Below are 23,816 nucleotides of genomic sequence, written 5' to 3' on the forward strand. Positions count from 1 at the left end.
ACAGAGAGAAGGCACATTCAAGGACCTGGGCTGGAGAGGTCAGTGTGTACATACTTGGGACTTAATCCTAAAGCAATCAGAAGCCACAACATCTAATTCACAAAATTCCTTCCCCACAGCAAGAGGCAGAAATCACTTAATTCTAAATCACTTCATTTTAAGACGTACCAAAAGCCTACAGGATAATTAGTTTGAATTAAATTTCCCTGGTTTGTAGCCACAGATGTAGGATACTATGGGGTTGGATCCCACAGGAACCCGAGTAAAAGGGCTGCTTTCCCCAGAACTCCCAATTATCAAGCCCTGATGTCCCAACAGCACTGTGAAATTGTCCCCAGGAGGGAATGTTGAGAGCTGGGCAGAGCAGGTCCAACCCTGGCTCCTGGGTTAACATCTGAATTAGTGAGGTTAATTATATCATACCAATGCCAGTTATAATTTATACAGCTTGTCTTTTCTCCACCTCAGGATAATGTCCCCTCCCCTCCTCAGTGTAAGTATTTCAGCTCTCAGGCAGTCTCCGAGGGGCACGATGCTCAATCCTCCCTCTTCCCTCCTCTGCTGCTGGCTGCATCCCACAAGGAATCAAAACACCCCTTGTTAAATTCCGTGAGTCAGGAAAGCATGGAAACCCTGCTTTCAAAATTCTTACACGAGGCTTCTGGGAAGAGTGAAAGGAGAGCGTCTATAGTTAAGTTAAACTAGTGAATAAACTGGCTCCCGAGCTGAAATGGGCAGGACAGCCTGAGGAGCAGGTTAAGCAACAGAGAAAGGAGACATATGGGAAAAACACAAATCACTGATAGTAAAATAATTTTATTTAGTTTCTTTTTTAAAAAAGGTAGCATTTCACATATAAATTTAGACTTCAAGATTACCAAAAGGAACATCCCTGAAGGGGGGCGCGGTGGGGGGGGCAGACTTTGAGCCCCAGTGAGCACAGGGAAGCACATTCCATGGAGAGTTTAAGCAAAAGTCCTTTCTTGAGAACTTCACAGTGCTACTTCCCTGTTCCTCAACTCTGCCACCAGAGCCTGTGGTTTGTAAGAAAACCCATATTCATCACTTTGGGGCAACAGTTTTTAGCTCATGGGAATAGGAAACATCTCTAGGAATGAAAGCACAAAGGTCAATGATCCAGATTTCCCACAACAATCATTATTTATATGCAGCAACAATATATGACAGGTAAAGAGTTTATTATATAGTTCCAAAAATCTTTTAAAAAGGGCTAGAGAACACAAAATTCATTCATAAAGAGAATGTATATAATTAAATGAGCAAAAACAAAAAAATTATTCTTTCCATATTACAAATGCCTTTATAGGATAAGGCCCCAGGAAAAGACCTCAAATCTGGGACTCCTTTCCTGTATTAAGTGTCTGGCACAACCCAGAAGCTGTCATGAGACTGACAGTTCGCTTAAAGGTTTCTGGAAGTGGTCCCATGACTTTTCTGTCTGGCTTGAACACAGTGTACACAAATGGTGTCTTAAACTGTGTAAACTCAGGCCTAACTACAGGGCACACTGATTCAAGAAAGTTAATCTTAAGATTAAAAAAACGTCCAGATGAAACAGATCTCCCATAGCCACAGGCTAACTCTGTCATCCTCTCATGTAAGTTTAAATCCACTGGCTGCCTAGGAAGTCAGTGGAATAATCCTGATCTCCTAGTTGAGGTGAAAGCTGCGGAACAACTTAGATTTCAGCATCTCAGGGCCAGGAGGGAAGGAGACAAAGATGACCAAGGGTGCTTTCTAGGTTACTCCCTTGATCCACCCGGTGGGCTCCTGATCAGTGTTGAGAAGGAGAACCCGTGGGCCAGTAACCATGGCAGCCCCAGGATCTGACCTTTAGGCAGAGGTACCGGGGCAAATGAATGTACCCCAAATCCAGTTTTAAAAATAAAAACTTCCTGCAGTTATGATACAATACTGTGCAGTGAACAGCTAGGAACTGGATGCTGCTTCTATTTCTGGTTAAAGTCCTGTTCCACTCTTGGCCAGAGCTGAGAGGTGACATAGAAGGAGTTGTCTGAGCCTAAAAACCAGGCACCTTAGTCACACATGGCCTGGGCAGTGACATAGACAGCCATCACCCAATGGAGGGGTATGCACGACCCCCAGAGCTTTGGTTCAAAGCAAAGGTTTCATCTCACCCAAAACTTCAAACTAAGCTCTATCTCTGAGCCTACTAAAGCAATAAACTAATGATTAGGAATCTCTATGAAGAATCTCTGATTGGGTGGCAAGGTGCATGTCCCAGCAGGCCACCATCTTGACTCTATGAAAACAAAAAGGTGCAAATCGTATCAAGTAAATAGTTGCTCAAGTGGAAGATCATTTCCTGGGGAACTTCAGCGGACTAGATGCTAATCACATGGATGAATGCTGGGACTGCACCCCAAAGAGACAGCCTGGGTCCTGGCATAATCAGTCTTCTTTACACTTACCACATCCTGGCCGCCTTCTCTCTGACCTCCTATCTCTTGAATGACTGAGCACACATTTCCCCGGGGACCAATGTAAACATTATCCAATAAATCTCAGCTAAGAAAAACACAGCTTGTTAAATATTTAGTGTTTAACATTCCAGTGCAGGCAGTATGTTAGCATCAGACTTCCCCTCATTCATGAGTACCAGTTTAGAAAGGAACACACACAGGATATTTGATAAAACTGCACCTGAAAAGACCATCTGGGTGCCAGACAGCTGGCTCTATCCTGCAATCAGCTGAGAAACCAGGACTACCACAGGAAAGGCAGAACAGACGGAGCATGAGTTCTCTGTAAATCTGAAGAGTCGTATAACCATCGTTCCCACTTAACCCCTTGGGCCATATCTTGATATGGGAGAACATTTCCACCTGTTGCATCAACCTGTGCTCTCCTTGTTTTGGATGGGGCTCTCCCCAGAGGGCTCAAGAGCCTCCTTAGAGGGGAGAGAGTTTTTTCTTCCAGTCCTAACCTCTGAATATTTCAAAGCACAAGAGGAGTCCACGAACATGCTAGGGATGTTGCTGCCAAAGTAGATCTTACTGTTAGAAGCAATGGCCTGGTACCTTTTGAGCTCCAGATATTCCGGGGTCAATTTGTGCTGTGAGAGGCAAACAAGAGCAAAGGCATCAGAACACTTTGGTGCAATAGTCACTACTCTCTTTCCTTACACAGATTTTCCCTATTGTTCTCCTGAATATCATTCCTCAACTGTGAATTGCTACCAATGACCCTCTCTCACTTTGAAGTGTGGCTATCACATTGACAGCGTTTTTCAGAATGGCATAAAACTATACTTCCCCTTTCAGCATAAGGCTCACCTCAATGACAAAGTCACTTGTGCCTGGCCAGCTTTTCCCATGACAGATTTGGATCACTGGTTTGGAAACTGAAATTTCTCATCTTGCCTTCATCTTGACCAAATTCCATTCTGTTTCTATAGAGTTGTGTCCTCCAATATGTTAAGTTTATTTCTAAATTTACACTGGATTTCAAAGTACTGACAACTCTCGTTCTGACAACCTACCATATCTTCAGACTTCTTCTGAATATAGATTATGTTGTTCCTTCCTAAATGGAAAAAGTTTAAGCCCTGTCTATACCTTAAATCTTGACTTTAACCTTTCAGATTGCATCATATACCTTAGCAACCTCCTTCTCAACTTTTCCTCTGTTCCACTCTACTGTATAATTAATAACCTTATAAACCTAGGTCATATCCTTCCCTATGTCCTTCCCTTCTCAGACTACTAGGGGTTCTAGCTGACTTTTAATTAAATAATTCCTACTAACTAGGTCTGTACTCTCTAGACCTAAACTTACCCCAGTCCCTATACAAAGATTGTTCACTCACACATCACCCAACTTCCTTTCTCAAATTACCACATATGAAATTCCTCATGACTAGAGTATTTTTTAAATCCAAAAAACAAGCAGTACTCAACTGGGGGCATTCGGAAACGTGTGTGTGTGGTGGGGGGTGTGGACTGTTAAAATAATTGGTGAGCACTACTGACAGTTTAGCAGGCAAGGGCCAGAATGCATGAGATAGTCTGCAACAATGAAAAAGTATCTCACCCCAACATGCTAAGAATGTCTGATGAGAAACTCTGCTCTAAACAAGCTTAGCATCTACCCAAAAGGTCTACCTGATCTGGGAAGCAATTTTAAATGGACTTTACTCCTCTCCTGTCACTCTTGTCATTTCAGGAGAAGACCTTTAACTTTCCTGATTATTGAGCCCTTATACAGCAGTACAAATGGATGAATTTATGGCATTTGACCTGGGTTTATATATCTGCTTGCCTTTGTCCTAGCTCCCCACTTTTATAAAGAACTATACAAAGTTCTCTACCCATAGAATGTGCAACATATGTCTTTCCAAGTGACTGGCCAATTCTAGAGGGTGTGATGGTAACTACGCTTCCTTGACACTGGATAAAATCGCCTCCATCGTGTTAGAACCCCCACAGGGGAAAGCAAAAACTTAACCTGTATTACTAGGAGAGTGACACAGAGAGCCAGTCACCTTGTTTGAAGTGGCATATTTGTGTGCGGCATAATACTCAGCATCTGCTTTCGCCTTCTCTCGGGCCAGGAATGCAGCATCTAGTAAGCAAAACAGTCAGGGTGTTTAAAACAGAGCAAAGTTGCAATCCATTTCCTCAGCTGGGTAAGAGTTCAGACTCTACCTTAAGTAGAAGCCCCTTTATCCACTGCTTGATATTCCAATCATTCACTTTACTTTAAAGGCATAAAACAACATTAGCAGTTTTCAAATCCCAGTCCCCAGACAACTCCTTCTCAAAGGGGAATACTCTTGTCAATGTCAAGTTAACTCTCAGCTCGTCTCAACCCACTTCATTTTCCACCTTAAGTTGCTCCTTCTTTCCTCCACCCCTCATCACCCAAAGCCTCACACCCCACCCAGGCTCTAGGCTTTAAGTATTAATAATTAAGTCCAGACATGAGAGCTATGCTCTATTTACCGCACTGTCTCCATCCCCTTCAAATTTGATTCAGAAATCAGTTAATGTAGAATGATAGGAAGCATCATTATATAAGCAAAAGAGGTTGAATATTTGGTCTTCAAGACTGTGAGCTAAGAACATCGACATCCCACTATGTGTAATCAAGAGTTTGGGAGCCTCTACGAAAATTGGGGCTTCTTTTTTCCCCAGCTAATTGTTTGGTTATTTTTTTGGTTGACAGGTAGAAAAGAAACTGGTGGTGGGGTTTCTTATCTTGTATATTCTTTAAAACTGATTACTTTGACTGAGAACAAATAAGCCCCAACTTAAGGATGGAAAATGAAAGGCTGAGTTTCTCATAGTCACAAACCAAAGAGCTAGATACGCAATGGCAATTTAAAAAAAATTTGTCTAGAATATCAGGCCAGCTACTTCCTCCAGACCACCCACCATAACCCAGACCCAGTCCCTGAGACAGAGAAGCAGTTCAGGATGGTCAGAGCCTCTTTTCTCCTTGAGGTACCTTCAATTTCAGAAATGCGCTTTTCAGTTTCTTTCTCCATCACCTTCTGCTGAAACCGAATTTTTGCCACTTGTGCAATCTTCTCTGCTTCTATAATTATATACAAAACAAGACCTTCAAAAACACTTCTCTAGTTCCAGAGGTACTTAGAAACATGAGCACATAGTCTAACACTTAATTATATAAGGTTTTATGGGCTCATTGTTTCATTGTTTTATCTATTCAGACTATAAACAACTCAACAGAAAAAAGGGAATTTATTTCCTACTTCACTGTTCTATTTTGACAGTGCTTGTTTTGTGGGAAGGAAGAGTACAAAAGGTGACAGTTCCAGTCCTTCATGGGATTAAATGGCAATGGTCCACAAGCTAATGGGGAAAAAAAAGATACTTCATGAACATTCTCAGAACAAAAACAGAGCAACACAAATGTATGGCAACATAGGACAATTATATAATGTGGCAGGAGAAATAAAGAATAAGGAAGATAAAACAAGGAAGACCTTCTGGAAGAAATCTTAAAGAAAATAATAGACCATGACCTAAGAGGACCTGGCAGAAAGTGTAAACAAAAACTATACGAATTAGCATAGCAAGTCGCAGTTAAAGAGGTGATAAAGAGCCAGCTGACAAAAGAAGACAACAAAAAAATTACAGAGAGGGCTGGAAGACCCCTGTTTTGAGTGACAGGCTAAGGAATTTAACTTTAATATATACTCAGGATCAACTGTTATGTAACCATCAGGGAAATGATGTGATGAAGGGTTACCAGAGGAGGAGTATTCTGACTACTGTAGAAGATAAAAGAGAAAGCAGGGTAATTCACCTGAGAATGTGAAAACAAGTGTTGGGAGTGAACAAGGTAGCTGCAGCAGGCAATTACAGGCAGGGAAAACAAAACATCCTTAGCAAATCTCTGGCCTAACCAAAGGATTCAGGACCAGGGAAGAAAGACTCTAATTATATTTTCAATACAATCACTGCAATTCTTGAAGAACATTCTCAATTCTCCTTTTCAGCCAAAGAAGTTGAATATTTTAACATATCTTCTCCTTGGCCTCTGGAGGAAGTGTATAATGGAAAGAACATTTCCAGGTGGTTTCTTCTTTCCATAAGGCAGGATCCTTTACCAGCTACTCCAGGGCATACTTCCCTATCTCCCCATCAGCATAAAATCAATCTATCACCATACCATCCTAAAAACAGGCTATGTTCAGCTGGGCTAAAAATTTAGCTATAAGCAGAAACTCAAGATAAAATTTGAATAAAAAGTCAGGAATCTGGAGCCTGCAGCTAGAACCCAGAGAATGGTGCCTCAACATGGGGAACTGATGCAGTAATCCCTTTTCACACTGTTCTCTGACGTGTGGGCATAAACCAATAAAGAGCATGACCAAACCTCTAGTTCTAGAAAAATGGTGGAGTAGGCTAATGAGAAACCCTTCCAACACCTTAAAATGCTAGATAAAATATAACAAAATTGTTTTCTAATGTATAATTGAGATCATAAGAAAGAATGAGAGATCCTCAAGAGAGACAAGTAAAGAGAGAGCTGAGAGCCTGTATGATGGCAGCCCTGGGAGTGGTTATTAGACTAGTAAGAGAAAGGGCCTTGGGCTATTGCCCATGCAGGGCCAGGAGATGAGGCCTTGAGATGTTAAAACTGAAATTCCCCTATAAAACCCGAGGACCTGCTAAAGGGCTGCAACTCTACCCACCAGCCCAGTGGCATATCATAGTGAAACTAGAGAATATGCAAAGATAGAGAAAATTCTTTTTTTTTTTAACAGAGAAAATTCTTAAAAGTAAAAAGAGGAGCAGAAGCCAAACAAAAACAAAATAATATTGCCAAAGTGACAAAGAAAAGTAAGTTTAGTTGGGCTTAGAACTGTAGGCTAAATTACCATTCAAGAATGAAATAAAAGTATTTCAGACCAAGGAAGACTGAGTAAGTTTTCCAGTCCTTAGCCTTTACTGAAAAAAGCTAGCAGAAAAAATGAATGAATTGCCAGAAGCAATGGAGAGGAAAAAAATTACACAACATATTTAAATCAAAATAAAATATTTACTGTAAGAATCAGTGATGATAATAATCAATGGGGGAATAAAAACAACATGAAACTAAAATACTAGGCAACAATAATATGTAAAACTGGAGGACAGTGATAAGAGTTAAAGCATCCTAAGGTATTGTTCAAGAAGAAGAAGGAAAGAATGATTAACTTTAGATTCTGTCAAGTCAGGTATGCTTGTTAACATTTTACAGGCAACAACTAGTTACAAATTCTAGAAATAGAATGTAAAACTTCTAATCAAGTAAAAGGAAGAAAATAATAAAGAAAATACAATCAATTCAATACCAATCAGAAAAGAAGGGGAAAAGAAGCATGGTAAATGGCACAAAATTAAATGATACAAACAAGTCCAAATATAGCAGTAACCACGATAAATATAAAAAGACTAAACTCACCAGTTAAAAGACAGATTCTCACATTGGATAAGATAACAAAATCCAGCTATATGCTGTTTACAAGAGACACACCTAAAACATAATGACATAGAAAAGTTGAAAGTAAAAGGATGTGAAAAGACACATCAAGAAAATAACTAACCAAGAGAAATCTGTCATAGCTGTATTATCATCAGACAAAATAGACCTTAAGCCAAAAAGCATGTCTGGCTATAAAAGAGGGTTATTACATAACTGGACCAATTCTACACAGAGATGTAACAATCCAGTTCTGAAACTAAACATTCTTAATGATATAGCCCCAGAATACATAAAAAAAAAAGTTATAAGTCAACAAATTCATGGTCATAGTGGGAGATTTTAACACACCTCTCTCAGTAACTGATAGCTCAAGAAGGCAAAAATTAGAAGAATACAGAAGATGTGAACAATACAATTCATAATCCTGACATAATGAATATGCAGAGAAACCTGCATCCAACAAATAGAGAATATACATTCAATCTTTTCAAGCACACATAGAACATTTACCAAAAAAGGACCACGTACTGATAATCCACAAAACAAACTTCAACAAATACTTAAGAATCCATATAACAGATCATATTTTCTGACTACAATGCAATAACATTGGAAATCAACAATAAAAAGGCAGCCCCCGGAGAACCAATTAAATTAGAAACTGAAAAATATACTTTGAATAATTCATGAGTCAAAGAAGAAATAATGGACATTTAAAAAAAAAAAAATGAAAACCAAACACCAATAAACAAACTACATTCAAAACCTGTGGATGTACCTAAAAGCAGAACTTAGAAGAAAATGTATAATCTTACATGTTTCCATTAGAAAAGACTAAAAACTAAAGAATTCAGTAACTCAAAAAAGTTAGAAAAGAACCAGTGAGTAAACTCAAGGCAGAAAATAAATAAATAATAAAAAATAAGTGTAAATAATAATTGAAAAGAAAGTGACTAAAGAATCAACCAAATCAAAATTTAGTTCTCTGAAAAGATGCATAAAACAGATCTCTGATCCAGCAAAATAGAAGGCACCAATAAACAATATCAGGAATGAAAAGGGGCATACAGATTTGGTAGAGGGTTTAAAAATCATAAGAGAACTTTACAAACAAATTTATGCCCCCAAATTTGAAATAACAGATAAAATGTGGAGAATTTTCTATAAAGTATAACTACCAAAACTGACTTAAAAAAGAAACAAATACCTTACACAATACAGAAATTAAATCAGTAGGTTAAGTGTTGCCATAAAAATTAAACGAGCATACAAAAAAGCCCAAACTCCACTAGACCAAGATGGTTTTTATAATTGAGTTCCACCATACCTACAAAGAGGAGGTAAAACATATTTTATACAAAATGCTCCAGAACACAGAAAAAGAAGAAATGCTCTCCAACTCATTTTGAGGCTAGTGTAACCATGATACAAAAAACAAACAAAAAAACCCCTGAAAACCTGAGAGTAAGAATGTAAGAAAACAAAAAAGCTGACCATTTATGAAAATAAAAGTAAAAAATTAAAAGAAATTATTAGGATAAAACTCCTACTTCATGATCAAGTGAATTTATTCCAGGAAGACAAAATAATTCTGTAAGAGAAAATCTATTAATATAATTCACCATATTAATTGCTTTAAAAAGAAAAATTATATGGTCATCTCGACAGATTTAGAAAAAAATTCTAAAAGTTTTAGCAGTCATTCATGATAAAAACCCTTGGCAAGCAAGAAACAGAAGGAAATGTCATTAACCCAATAAAAGTTAAGTATAGCAAACATCACTGGGGCTGTGTATTTAAAGTTAGGAACAAGACAAGAATGCCTGTCACCATCTTTCTTTTCAACACTTCACTGGAAGTCATAGCCTAAAGCAGTAAGGTAAGAACTAAAAGGTGTGGGAGTACAGAGAAAAAACCAGAACTGTCCTGATCTGAAGACAATATGATTACTTGGGAAATCCAAGAGACTATTAGAAACAACAGCATTTTCAGCAAGATTGCTAAATGAAAAAATTAACAGCATACCTATACAAAAGTAAAAACCAGTTTGAAAATGTGCCTTGAAAAAAGAGCCTATTTATAATAGCAAAAAATTTGAGGAATATATAGGAATAAATCTCTAACGAAGAGTGTGTAAGAACTTTGAGAAGAAAATTATGATACTTTTTTGAAAGACCATTCTTTCATTTTTCATTCTCATAAATGGAGAAATATAACAGATTTATAAAACTCAGTATCATAAATATTGTAATTCTCTCCAAACTGATGTACTATATACAAGTAATGTGATTACAATCAAAACCCTAACAGTATTTTATAGAACTTGAGGAGCTGGTTCTAAAATTTATTTGGAGGAATAAAGGGCCTGGAATAGTCCAATACAATTTTAGAAATAGGAACAGTTTTGAGGAATAGTTAAGAAGGAACTTGCTCTCCCAGATAGCAAGACTTAAAATGAAAGCTACAGTAATTAAAGCAAGGTATTACTGTAAAAGGATAGACCAAGAAATTCAAAGAAAATAGAAACCCTAACAACAGAACAAATTATATATAGGATCTTATTATATGACAGATGTGGCATTAGAAATAAGTACAGGAGGACATCCCTGGTGGCGCAGTGGTTGAGAGTCTGCCTGCCAATGCAGGGGACACGGGTTCGAGCCCTGGTCTGGGAGGATCCCACATGCCGCGGAGCAACTGGGCCCGTGAGCCACAGCTACTGAGCCTGCGCGTCTGGAGCCTGTGCTCCACAACAAGAGAGGCCACGATAGTGAGAGGCCCGCGCACTGCGATGAAGAGTGGCCCCCGCTCGCCGCAACTAGAGAAAGCCCTTGCACAGAAACGAAGACCCAACACAGCCAAAAATAAATAAATTAATTAATTAAAAAAAAAAAAAGAAAAAAAAAGAAATAAGTACAGGAAATAAGGTACTATTCAATAAATAGTCTAAGACAATTGGCTTGCCATTTGGAAAAAATTAAACTGAATTTCTATGTCACACTAAACATTAAAATAAATTCCAGATGGACTCAAGACCTACATAGGAGAAGAAAAACTTTAAAACTTTTAGAATAAAATTATTACTTTGGGGTTGGGGAAGAATTCTTAAAACAAGATAGGAAAAGCACAAACTGGAAAGAAAAAGACTGATAAATTTGATTACATGAAAATGAAATATATATGTATGTCAAAGACATCATAAAGTTCAAAGACAAGCCACAAATTGAGAGATGATATTTGCAATGCATAAACCTGGGAAGGGATTAATATCCAGAAGATACAAAGAACTTCTACAAATCAGTTTAAAAAAGTAATCAAATAATGGGCTAAAGATATTAACAGGCAATTCACATATCAAAAAAAGGGAAACCCGAATGACCCATAAACAATACTCAACTTTACTAGTAACTAGGAAAACTCGTACCAAAATTATGTGATACTATGCCCATCATCAAACTGGTATAAATTTTTAAAAATCTTGTAACTCCAAGGGTAGAGGACAATGTGTGGAAATGGGAATTGAATAAGGCAGCACAGAAATTGAAACTCAAACACTGCTGAGGAGAGGGTAAAATGGAGAAAGCACTTTGGAGAGCAATTTGGCAGCGTGCTGTAATTTGAAGATGTGTGTACCCTATGACCCAGCAATTCTACTTCAAGATATGCATCCTAGAGCAGTGCTTCTCAAACTACCTGTGGGAAAGCATTTTTTTTTTGTATTTCAATAATTTTATAAATTATAATGAGTTACTAGAAAAATATTAAAAAAGAAAAACATAAGCTCCAGTTTTTTATTAGATTCAACAGACAATAAAATTACTGTGTTAAAATGCTGTAAGAACTTCTAAACACTCATTCTCAATTTCCATACTCATCTCATTGTGGATCCCAAACAAAAAGCCGGTGACAGGGCACTGACCCACATCACATGTGCAGTAGCACTTCTCTAGGAAAACTCTTGCATGTGTGCACAGAGAGACATGGATAAGGGTATTACTGCAGAACTGTCTGTAATAAGGAAAAACCAGAAACTAACTCATTAGTAATCCATCAGAATCAAATGAGGCTCACTCATAGAATGAGATACTTACAGAGCAGTTAAAAATAAACTAGATCTACATGTATCAATATGAATAAAACAATGTTAGTAAAAAAAGGAAGTTGTGAAATAAAAGGTGGAGTTTGATACCACTTTTGTAGTAAAACAATTCTATGAATTGTTTATTGTTACATATTTAGAGTAAAAGTATAAAAATATGGACAGAAAATATACATCAACTTCAGAATAGAACGTACTCTGAGAAGACAGGTCAAGAAATAAGACCAGGGATGGGTACAAAGGAGGCTTCAAATAGATATATAAACTTTTTCCTAAAAGAAAATATGATCTGAAGGAATATGGCAAAATGTTAAGCCTTCATTATGTTGTTCTCTGTATGTTCCTGTATATTTGAAATATTTAATATAAAACTCAAACTTTCAGCAAACCAAGGAACAAACAATTGAGAACCTAAGACGGCAGTCGAATACACGATATGCTGGAGTGTTAGGGAAGTCACTGGGACTCAAAATGAGCCGTGAGCAATCCTGCTGTACTTCTAAAGGCGGTAACATCTATCTATCCAGATAAAACTAGGTGCACGTCAACAGCAAGGATGCATAGTATAATCCCGAGCTTTGGCCAAAAAACCTGCCTGTTCTGAATCTGTATAAACAAAACCCCTACTCCACCAGAGGCTAGAGCTGCCCCCAAACCCTATCCACATTTCCTGTCCTCAAAAGACAACAGTGGGGGCCAACACCACGGTGAAGAGGCAAAGCACTTCATCAACTATTGGCCTCATCTACTTTTAAAGGCTTTAGGACATCTGAATACACAAAGGAATTTCCAGAATTCTCCACTATGTATGATGCAATCTTATTTGAGTCCCATCAATATCCAACATGAGATGGACAAAGAACAGGACAAACTCATAACACATGTACTTAGAGGCATCCATTTCAGAAAGAAATCCAAGTACCTATAACAGCCTTTTTCCTCTCTGTCTCAGCTTCTTTCTCCACAACCTTTTGTTTTTGTGCAGCTATAAGAAGTTTTGTCTTCTCAGCTTCCCTGTGGAGTAAAATATTACAAAAAATTAGAAATGATGTACAGTCACAGGTAGTAATTCTGACTCTACAGTGGGTCAGAGAACCATTTTCAACAAGAACTTTCTGACTCAGTAAGGTAGGCAAGAGAGGTGTTATCCTATTTTACTAATAATGAATTTGAGGTTGAAAGGTTAAATGATTTGCCCAAAGTCACCCAGAAATAGGAATCAAATTTAGTATATCTGAATTTTAGTCAGACCCTTTCCTCTAATCGTATCATGGAAAGGCCTGTGATCTGGAAGTGTCTGGAGTATATGAATGCTTCCTCTGCTGTTAGGCCTCCAGCTAATGTGCACCAATTAGTAAAAGGCACTAACCTCTGGGCAGATGTAGCCAGCCCCTCGGGTGCATGGTTTGGCAAGCAGAAGGGGGCTGGATTTCAGCCCCTCTTCAGGCAGACACCCCTGTGTAGCAGCCCTATTTGTTATACAGAAGATATAACTAAGTGGCAGTTACTAATTAGGTGGTGAACTGGGGCTCAATGCAAAGAACTTTCTAAGAATCTGAGCTTTCCAACAATGGAAATAGGTGGCCAATCACTAAGCATGTACAAGTGGCAACTGGGTGACCACATGGAAGAAAGGGTATAAAAAAAGATCACTATTAGGTGGGAAGTTAGACTGGATTATCCCAAGGTAGCATTTAATTCTAGAATTCCAAAAGTGTTTAAAATTAGGAAAGATCCAGAATTACCTGAAAAGTAACTCCAATAGTTTCCCCAAACATCACCCCCCCCCCAACCTCTCTCCTTTCCTCCTGCCAACACTGATAAAAGACATAAAATGACATTCTGGATACTATGAGTTATTTGAGGGCAGATAACACATAGTTTTCATCTTTCCATCACCAGAAGCTATTATATTTAAAGCCTAGGACATCCTGAGCCTTCAAGAAATTTATTTTTCTTCTATAAATGGATCAGACCCATGATCTACTCAGCCTAGCACTCTGTGCTTTACAGTTTTAAAAGAAGAAATCCTTTTCTACAATGAAAAAAGGGAAGATACAACTCTGCATAATAAAAGATATAGACTTGGGAACAATAGTAACTGAGAAGTGTAACACTCTACAAAGAAGTAGTATTATTACTTTTTGGACCCCCTGTATTTATACGTCTTTTGTTTTCTTGACTTTTGCAAAGTTAGTTTTCCAGTATTTCACATTTTGCCTCTTAACATATCTGTCAAGTTTCCTAAAGACTTTTGTTTCTTCTTTTCAGTACTTGTCATATGAGAATAATACTGACATTTCAACTGCAACAGGTAGTCCCCTAAAGGAATCTTCTAAAACACTTCGAAACTAATTTAATGTCAAGCAAGTAACTTCTCATTCCCAGTCAGCCCTGGACACATAAAAGAGAAGACTACCAGGAGTCAACCCAGGCAAAGCTTCCCCAAAGGCAAATTATAAAGATCACGTCTAATTTTAGATACATAATCACATACAATGGAAAAGCAAACTTGATACCAATGTGTTTATTCTTGCCATTTATAACACAGTAACAAAATATAGGCACTCTCTTCAACCTTAACAGCTAGGACTCTTTCTCTCCTCTATTAATATTTAATTCAAGGTATTATTCACATCCAAATTATAGCTCCTTAGGCTTCCAACAACAGTTCTACAGCAAACTGCATCCTTAGCCACTGAAGCTGCTCCTGAAATGTCCATATATAAAGAGAAAGCTAATAAGAGTCTAGTGGGAATTAAGACACCAGAATAGGTAATATCACTAGAATTAAAGAATGGAAGATAGACATATACCCCTTCCCAGTGTAATATCTGAAACATAAGTTTCCTCTAGACTGGTAAATTAATGTAGACAGCCCTATATAAAAATATTGGGATCCCATGCATATTACTCACATTAACTCAAAATTTCTTCTTATGGCTTCTGGGATTTTGGGTTTTGTAACACGCACAGCCTAAAAAATAAAAGTGAAAAAGCCAAAGTGTATTTGAAAAATAAATCGTCAAACTAAATCTTCTACAAAACAGCTCCTCAAATGAAACTAATAAAACAGCTATGACATAGCTGCCTACTAACACATGTAGGGATCCCACTAGAAAATCTACTGTTCCTGCCATCACCTCCAAAAATCAATAAGCTGCTTCTTGTTTCCTTTAAAAAATGCCTGGCTATAGGATAAACCACTCTACCTGCTGAGGAAATAAATTTTTACGGAAAAGGTTCTCTCTTAAAAGACCTTTCACAAAGCCCTTAAGTTGGATACTTGTGTTTCCTTTTCAAACCTGCAAACCAAAGAAACAGAAGGAAGGCAAAATTTCAAGATTTAAATTATAAAGTAGGAAACAGTCAAAACCAAAAATATAAACAAGCAAAAACCCAGGTCAGTATATGCAACTTAATACAGTGGACAAGTAAATGAATTTACCACTTCCTAAACCTGCAATCACTCAGTACTGGCTACAAACAAACAGCCCAACACTGAGGGAAAACAAACACCAATTAACAATTAACAAATACCAATTAGCAGCTTGTATTCTTTCTTCCTAGAACCTCACTTAGAACAAAGTCTACTTATCTCTGTAAACACTGTTTACTAGACCCTGTTTCCCTAACCATAGTGTACTTTGGCATAATTATCTATGAAACAGGATAATTTTGGGGTGCAAGAGCCGGGTACAAAAGCCCCTCTGTGTTCCCTGTTTCTGGTTTGTAGAAAAAGGCTTTAGTCTCCTAGGCCTTCCCTGAGTTCCAAAGAACAAACTCAAGCAGATACTAATTCGGGAGTGAGGAAACGTAGAAACAAAGGAAAAGCAGTCAAGAAACAGTAATTTATAAAACAGAGTCCTGGTTCCTCCTCAAGGGATATACGTAACAACCTAATGCGTACCTTTGAGCTGTTCTAAAGTAACTAAGGCCCTCGCCCAGGTGGAGGGTGCTGACTACATGAGCACAAGCACAGAGACCCCAGACTGGCTGGAATCAGAAGACTGATGATTAAGATTTCTGGAACATCACCATGAAGAAAGTCATGCCCCCTGCAAACCTCACCCCAAATGCTGCCTTTAAAGACTCTTTCCTGAAAGCCACTGGGGAGTTTGGGCCCTTTGAGCGTGAGCTGCCCATTCTCCTTGCTGGACCCTGCAAAAAAACCCTTACTTTGCTGCAAACACCCACTATCAGAGTTTGGCTTTCTGTGCTCTGGGCACATAATCCTTTACAGGGTTACATCTGCTTGGGAAATACAGATTCCGAAGGCTGACTTTCCTGTATCAAGGACTTGATCTCTCAGAAGTGTTTGATTTTACTAGTTAAACATCCTACACCACCCCTCCACCCTACTACACACACACACAAAGCACTTTGCTGATCTGAAGAAACTTTTAATTTCCCTCTGAAAACTGGTTGAACTTTTAAGCAACAAGGCCTTTAAGCACATAGCCTTTTTTTAGGGATTATGAAAGAAGGCTTTTAAAACTTTTAAGCAACATAGCCTCCCCTATAAAAGAGACAAGTCAGATCTGTACATAATTTTGAGGATTATAATAACTAAATACAAGAATTAGAGTGAAATGGAATAAGAAGCTGGGGACCATGATGAAAAAAGTCATTTCATGCTAATGGTAAGGCATGTGAGGCCATAAAGAACAACTCACGGACATACCCAGAAGACAAAGAAAAATTCAGAACCAGAATTTGTAAGAGATGCCAGATTTCCCAAGTGACTACCAGAAATACAGATGACTTCCAATATGATTCAGGGGCAAGCACTGTCATATTGCATTTAATTATGAGACTGGCCATGTATCTTTATAGTCTTATAAAAAGAGCATGACATAGGACTTCTTCTGAAGACTTCTATCTTGCTGTGTGAGGCTGAAGAACATACTACATGCTTGCCAATCTTGGAAAATCTCATAATTTTCAAATATGTGAAATATAAGCACCTACTGTAACAGATACCATGAGTAATTTGCTTCATAAGAGATTTAAGGAATAAAATGGCAACATATTCAAAAACAATGGTCAAAATACACACACACAAAGACACACACACAGTGAGTGAAGAAAGGGAAAAAAAAAGCTGATGAAATGAATATGTCTGTTGAAACTGGATTATAAACATATATTTTAAACCAAAAGCCAGCATTTAATATATATAGTCACTGCCTTAAATAACATAGGAAAAAATATCAAGAATGCCTATTTTCACCACTTTAATTTGCCATAGTAGTTGTTCAAGAAGAAAAAATGGGGTACAAATACAGAGAAGGGAAAAATGAAAATACTGATTGTTACAGAGAAGGTTCACTCAACAACAAATATTAATTGGGTGCCTAGTCTGTACCAAGTACTGTTTGTTCCAACCACTGTGGACACAGCAATGAATAAGGCAAGACTGCTCTCATGGACTTTAAAATTTTAAAGGCAGAAAAAAAGGCAATAAAAGAACAACAAAAAGCAAATAAATGAACAAGAGAATTTCAGATAGTTATTAGTGTTATGTGAAGAATTAAAATACTAGGTTGGGGTGGAAATCAAGATTTTTATTTTGGCGTAACTATATAACTAAAAAAAATCTAGGGAAATTCATAAAGTTTTAGTCAAGCAAGATGAATAGCTCTAGAGATCTGCTGTACAACACTGTACCTATAGTCAATAAAAATGTATTTATTGTACACTTGAAATTTTAAGAGGGTAAATCTCATGTTAAGTATTTTTTACCACACACACTCACAAATCTAGGGAAATTAACCAAAAGAATTACTAGAGACAGTTAATTCAGCAAACTTGCAGATATACAATAAAGTCACCAAGAATCATTTGCATTCCTCAATGCTTAAAAAAAAAGACTACATATTTAATAGTATTAAAGCTCATTAAATTCATGGATATTAATTTAACTTGGGATATGGGTTTCTCACCTAGGTCAGAAATTCTAAAAGAGGGGCTTCCCTGGTGGCACGGTGATTGAAAATCCACCTGCCGGTGCAGGGGACACAGGTTCAGCCCTGGTCCAGGAAGATCCCACATGCCATGGAGCAACTAAGCCTATGAGCCACAACTACTGAGCCTGCGCTCTAGAGCCCACAAGCCACAACTACTGAGCCTGAGCACCACAACTACTGAAGCCTGTGTGTCCTAGAGCCCACGCGCCACAACTACTGAGCCCGCGTGCTGCAACTACTGAAGCCCATGCGCCTAGAGTCCATGCTCTGCAACAAGAGAAGCCACCGCAATGAGAAGCCCGCGCACCATGATGAAGAGTAGCCCCGCACTTGCTACAACTAGAGAAAGCCTGCGTGCAGCAACAAAGACCCAACACAGCCAAAAAATAAATTAAAAATTTTAAAAAACAGTAAAAAAAAAAAAAAAAAAAAATTCTAAAAGAAACAAAAATGATAATACAATTATAAGTAAAGTCATAGACTATGTTCCTAATTTTTAAATGTATAAGCCAATTTAGGTACCTGATATGACTTGAAAATACTAATAATGAAAACTCACCTTGTAGAATAAACTGGCAGAAATATCAAAGGCCATTATTATTATTATTATTATTATTTTTGGCCGCACCACGCAGCATGTAGTATCTTACCAATAGTTCCCCGACCAGGGATCAAACCTGTGCCCCGTGCAGTGGAAGCGCGGAGTCTTAACCACTGTACTGCCAAAGGCCATTATTTTTTTAAAAGATAATATATCTTATCAAATTTTAAAAGTGAATGAAATGTTGAGTTATCATGACCATACGGTAATATGTTAAAAATAGGAATGCTGAAAAATAGCCTTTAAGTTCTAAAAATGCATTCCAACTATCATAAGAAACTATTTTATAACAAGAATAAAGCAACCAAAAAAATGGAGATCTTGATCTATCAGTTTAAAACCAATAAAGTGACATTTTTTCATTCAATAACGTTTATAAAAACAACAAATAAATATAGATAAGTTTAAAAGATCCTTCTTTCTGCCATGCAGAAAATTATGTGGACGAGTGAAAGTGAGAAAACAGGATAGAAGACTACTGCAGAAGTCCAGGCAAGAAATAGTACTTGGTCTAAAGAGGTGGCAGTGAAGATGTTTTCGATGGATTTGGTAGAATCAGCAGGATCCGGGGACTGATTAGATGTTAAGGGCTAGAGGGTCCTCAAAGACGCCTCCCATACCTCTAGACTGGCCTGAGGGTAAGAAGGAGCCATTTACTAACAAGAGGGAAAAAACAGAAGAGAAGTAGATTGGATGGGAAAAGACCAAGGGCTCAAGAACTAATGAAAGAATAGGAAATAGAAAAATCAATGGAACAGAACAAAGTTCAAAAAGGACTTTACTATATAACGGAATTCAGCAAATAATACGATGGCATTTCAAACAAAGAGGAGAGAGGGCATAAATTATTCAGTAATTGCTGTTGCTAATAAATTGGGGGAGGGGCAGATTGGAGCCCAACCTCACAAATGAAATCAAAATGGATTCCAGATGAATTAAAATTTTAAATCTAAAAATAAAACTGTAAAAGTAAAGAAAATGTTGTTAATTTCTGATTTTATTTAAATTTCTATATTTTAAAGTTGGTGAAAGGCTCTTAAAAGCATAGTAGCACAGCAAAATGCCATAAAGAAAAAAATACTAAAATTACTGCTAAAAGTACTAAAATTAAACTTCAGAATTGTCAAGGGGAAAAGAAAAGTTAAATGACAAAGGAAAAAACTAGGAGAAAATGTTTACTATGCATTTAAAGAAGAGTTGCAATAATTAACATATCAAAAACAGTTTATTTAAGTTAATGAGAAAAACAGATAAAAACAACCGAAAAATGAGCAAACACAATTCACAAATCAAATACAGAGGGCCAATAAACATCCTAGGGCATTCAACCTCAATAATTAATACACAATGGCAGATTCATTTTTTCCAAAAGGATTTAGAGAGCAGGTATGCATCTGTTAATTATTTGAGTATGATCACACAATCAACTGTATAGAAAACAACGGCTCATCAACACTGCTGATGAGAGAGTATAAGCTACTAAAATTTTTCTGAAAGGCAATTTGGCAATATATATCAAAAAGCCCCCAAACAAGGCATCAATCCTACGTTTAAGAACTTATCTTGGGCTTCCTTGGTGGCGCAGTGGTTGAGAATCTGCCTGCCAATGCAGGGGACATGGGTTCGAGCCCTGGTCTGGGAAGATCCCACATGCCGCGGAGCAACTGGGCCCGTAAGCCACCACTACGGAGCCTGCGCGTCTGGAGGCTGTGCTCCGCAACAAGAGAGGCCGCGATAGTGAGAGGCCCGCGCACCACGATGAAGAGTGGGCCCCGCTCGCCGCAACTAAAGAAAGCCCTCGCACAGAAACGAAGACCTAACACAGCCATAAATAAATAAATAAATAAATAAATTTGTTTAAAAAAAAAAAAAAACACAACAAATTAAAAAAAGAAAAGAACTTATCTTAAGGGAAGGATTTTAAAAGATGTATGTATAAGCTTGGTCATTATAACATGCACATAACAGTAAAAACTGGAAGCCAACAGGGATTAAATAAAAACATTAAAAGTGATGATGCAGCAAATCTTACTTTTGACTTGAAAAGATGCTTATATATATTGCTGGTGAAAAAAGCAGCTATGGTATGATTCCATTTTAGTTCAACATTATTTATAACTATAAACATATGTTCCTCTGTATTAAGAAGAGTCTGGAAAGATACAACGAACTATGTTATCTCTGCATAGTAAGATTACTGTTCAATTTCACTGTTATTCATCTTTTTCCTAATATCTGATTATTTTTACAACACATATAACATGCCTGTGTATAAAAATATTGATAATATACAAGGTACTACTACAAATCAGTAAGAAAAACATTTCAGTAGAAAAATGGGGAAAGAATATGAATAGGCAATTGACAGATGAGTACAAATGGACAAAAAAATAAACAAAAAGATGCTCAACTTCATTAACAACTAAGGAAATGCAAATCAAGGAGAGAGATAACGTCACATCTATCCATACAGCAAAAATCAGCATGTCTGATTGCTTCACATGCTGATGAGGTTGTGGAGAAACAAGTATTCACATATACTGCTGGTAAGAATGTAGATTTAGGGACTTCCCTGATGGCGCAGTGGATAAGACTCCACGCTCCCAATGCAGGGGGCCTGGGTTCGTACCTGGTCAGGGAACTAGATCCCACAAGCATGCCGCAGCCAAGAGTTCGCATGCCGCAACTAAGAAGTCCACGTGCTGCAACTAAGAACTGGTGCAACCAAATAAATAAATAAATATTTTAAAAAAAAGAATGTAGATTTATACAGCCACTTTGAAAGATAAAGTGTACATGCAAGGAGGTGTGTCAGGAATATTCAATACGCTACTGTTTATTAGTAGCAAAAAATTGGAAACAGTAGGGAAATGGTTATGTAATATAAGGCAAGGAATTCTAGGGGGCTGTTTAGAAGAATGAGCTAGATCTCCAAGTAACGACCTGAGCAGAATATAGGAATCTGTGGCATTCACATTATCTTTAAAATTGAAAAGCTACTCCAGGACAACCAAGAGAGTTTTACAGAGTTAGCTCTGGGACATTTCAAAAGAACCCTTAACTTTGGCAGTTCCCCCTCAGGCACCTGGCAGAGATAATGGCAAGATGGAGGACAGGGGAAAACCTTCAGAAGTTTTCCAGACTTGTTTATGAGATCGCACACGATCACTCACAGTAAATGCACACTTCTCAGAAGCAGTGCAATCTAGAAACTAAGAAAGGACATTAGAGAAGCCACATTACCACTTCTCAGGTAATCCAGATCCAAAGCCACTGTGTTCTAATGTTACTGACCATGACTACAGTAGAAAAGGCATCTTACAGTGACACCCAATATTAACATCTACCCCACACACTTATGTAAAACAAACAAAAGTCTCACAGACTGATACTTTAACTTACTACATGCCATGTGCTCCGGTTTCTTTTCCTATTCAATTCCATCTTATTTAAAATGCTGGTCGTGACCCACTAAAATTGATTTTAGAACCTACTAGTGGATTTCAACCCAATCTGAAAAAATACCCAAAAAAAGCAGTCATTCTCACCATTCTATCTCCCAATGCCACTGCCACCACCACAACACCACTAAATTCTTCTGCTACCTTGCTTTTACTCAGGTCTCTCCACCCACCTGAAATATCTTCCTTACTCTTTTCCACCTTATAATTCCTATTAATTCTTCCAGACCTACCTATCAATCAAATCCCAACTCAATCAGTCATTTCCAGGCAGACTCTCTTGAAATGTTCTTTAAACTCTTAGAGCAATAATCATCCAATCTATTCATCCGTCAATTAATACTTTGTCTAGAATTATTATTCAAATTTTATACGTGAAATTCTTTTTCATAATCTTACTGAGGGCAAGGATTAGTCTTAAACTGATTTATAACCGTTACTGTATCTTAATAATGCCACACACATACATAGCTGTATACGGATTTTATTTCCTTGCAAGAGCCTCAGCTTATTTGTTCCCTCTAAGAGTTCAGAAAAAAATGCCACCCATAACTGAGAAAGATATTCTGTAAATCACCCTAGCACTACAATTAAATAACTGCTGAATAAACAGTCTGATGAAAGGACAATTAAATACAAAGCTCTCAAAATTCCCAAAGAATTTCCCTAGGAGAAGGGCTTACCTGTATGGTGAGGCCTGGGGCCATGACATTTAAATCTTTCTGCAGAGCTTGCTTGAGGTTTTCGTCTATTTGATCTGTTTTTGAAGACAAGAACAACAGCTCTTATTACACTCAAAAAAATTTCCTTACATTGTATTAACATTTAAACAAAACCAATCATAATTAGACCTAAAGTTTCCATGGTACTATTCTTTTATAGAGCTTAAACCATTTCACACACATATGAAAACAAATATATACATATACACACATAGTTTTCCTTTTGTGTGAGGAAAAATTGTGAGGAATTACCGATCAAAGAAATTAAGAAAGAAAGATGGCAAGCAGCTACTTGAAGTTTATCAAATAAATGGAGAATCTAGGTTTCTAATATCTAAATTCAGTGTTGCTACTTAATATGTGTCCTGATTCTCTAAAAAAACAAATTTTCATCTTCAGTCAATCTTTATCCAAATTCCCAAATAACTAAATTTCATTTCCATGGACCTCTGCCAATTATTTTGGATTTAAAAACAGAGAGGGTGGGGGGAAGGCTCATAGGAAGGTCCTTGAAGCACACGAGAATGGACAATAAAGATGTCACTTCACTTGGCTTTGTAACTCATGAATTTTCTATCCACCTCAACAGTACTTTCCCCATTATTAAATAACCAGTGATGTGACAATTAAGGACAGACCAGTTTTCTCAAACACCACCCCAATAGTTCTCAATCATCAATGAGGAATCAATTAGTAGATTTCTAAATTGATTAACCATCCCTATGCCTGCCTCTAAGAAATTCACTAAGAATTCCAGGAGGGAGAAGTGAGCAGCCAATAGCAGCAACCCAATCCCTGGCCAGAGCTTTCCCTACCACAAATGAAAAGTAGCTTGTACAGAAGAGAGTCAACATAGCAAGCCTGAAACTACTATCCTTAGAAAGGCCTGTTTGCAATTTGGCCTCTGGCTGTCACCTGGGGTCATGGATTTGGAGAGTATTCCCTCTATCCCCAGAACTGATAACAATGACTCACTGTGCCTAA

The 23,816-nt window shown here is 37.6% G+C and overlaps 1 protein-coding gene across 2 annotated transcripts in view; it reads right to left on the reverse strand.

Moving 5' to 3' along the window:
- Positions 1-800: 800 nt before the first annotated feature.
- ERLIN1 (ER lipid raft associated 1) overlaps positions 801-23,816 on the reverse strand; it is a 36,334-nt gene continuing 13,318 nt past the window's right edge. For both annotated transcript variants that reach the window (XM_068548367.1, XM_068548365.1), the window contains exons 7-12: positions 22,794-22,867; positions 14,998-15,056; positions 13,002-13,093; positions 5,491-5,580; positions 4,526-4,605; positions 801-3,097 (exon numbers count right to left, since the gene is read on the reverse strand). In XM_068548367.1, coding sequence (XP_068404468.1) covers positions 2,876-3,097; positions 4,526-4,605; positions 5,491-5,580; positions 13,002-13,093; positions 14,998-15,056; positions 22,794-22,867 — 617 coding nt within the window. In that variant the 3' untranslated portion in view covers positions 801-2,875. The remainder of the gene's footprint in view (positions 3,098-4,525; positions 4,606-5,490; positions 5,581-13,001; positions 13,094-14,997; positions 15,057-22,793; positions 22,868-23,816) is intronic.

This window comes from Eschrichtius robustus, chromosome 7, assembly GCF_028021215.1.
Source record: "Eschrichtius robustus isolate mEscRob2 chromosome 7, mEscRob2.pri, whole genome shotgun sequence".
NCBI lineage: Eukaryota > Metazoa > Chordata > Mammalia > Artiodactyla > Eschrichtiidae > Eschrichtius > Eschrichtius robustus.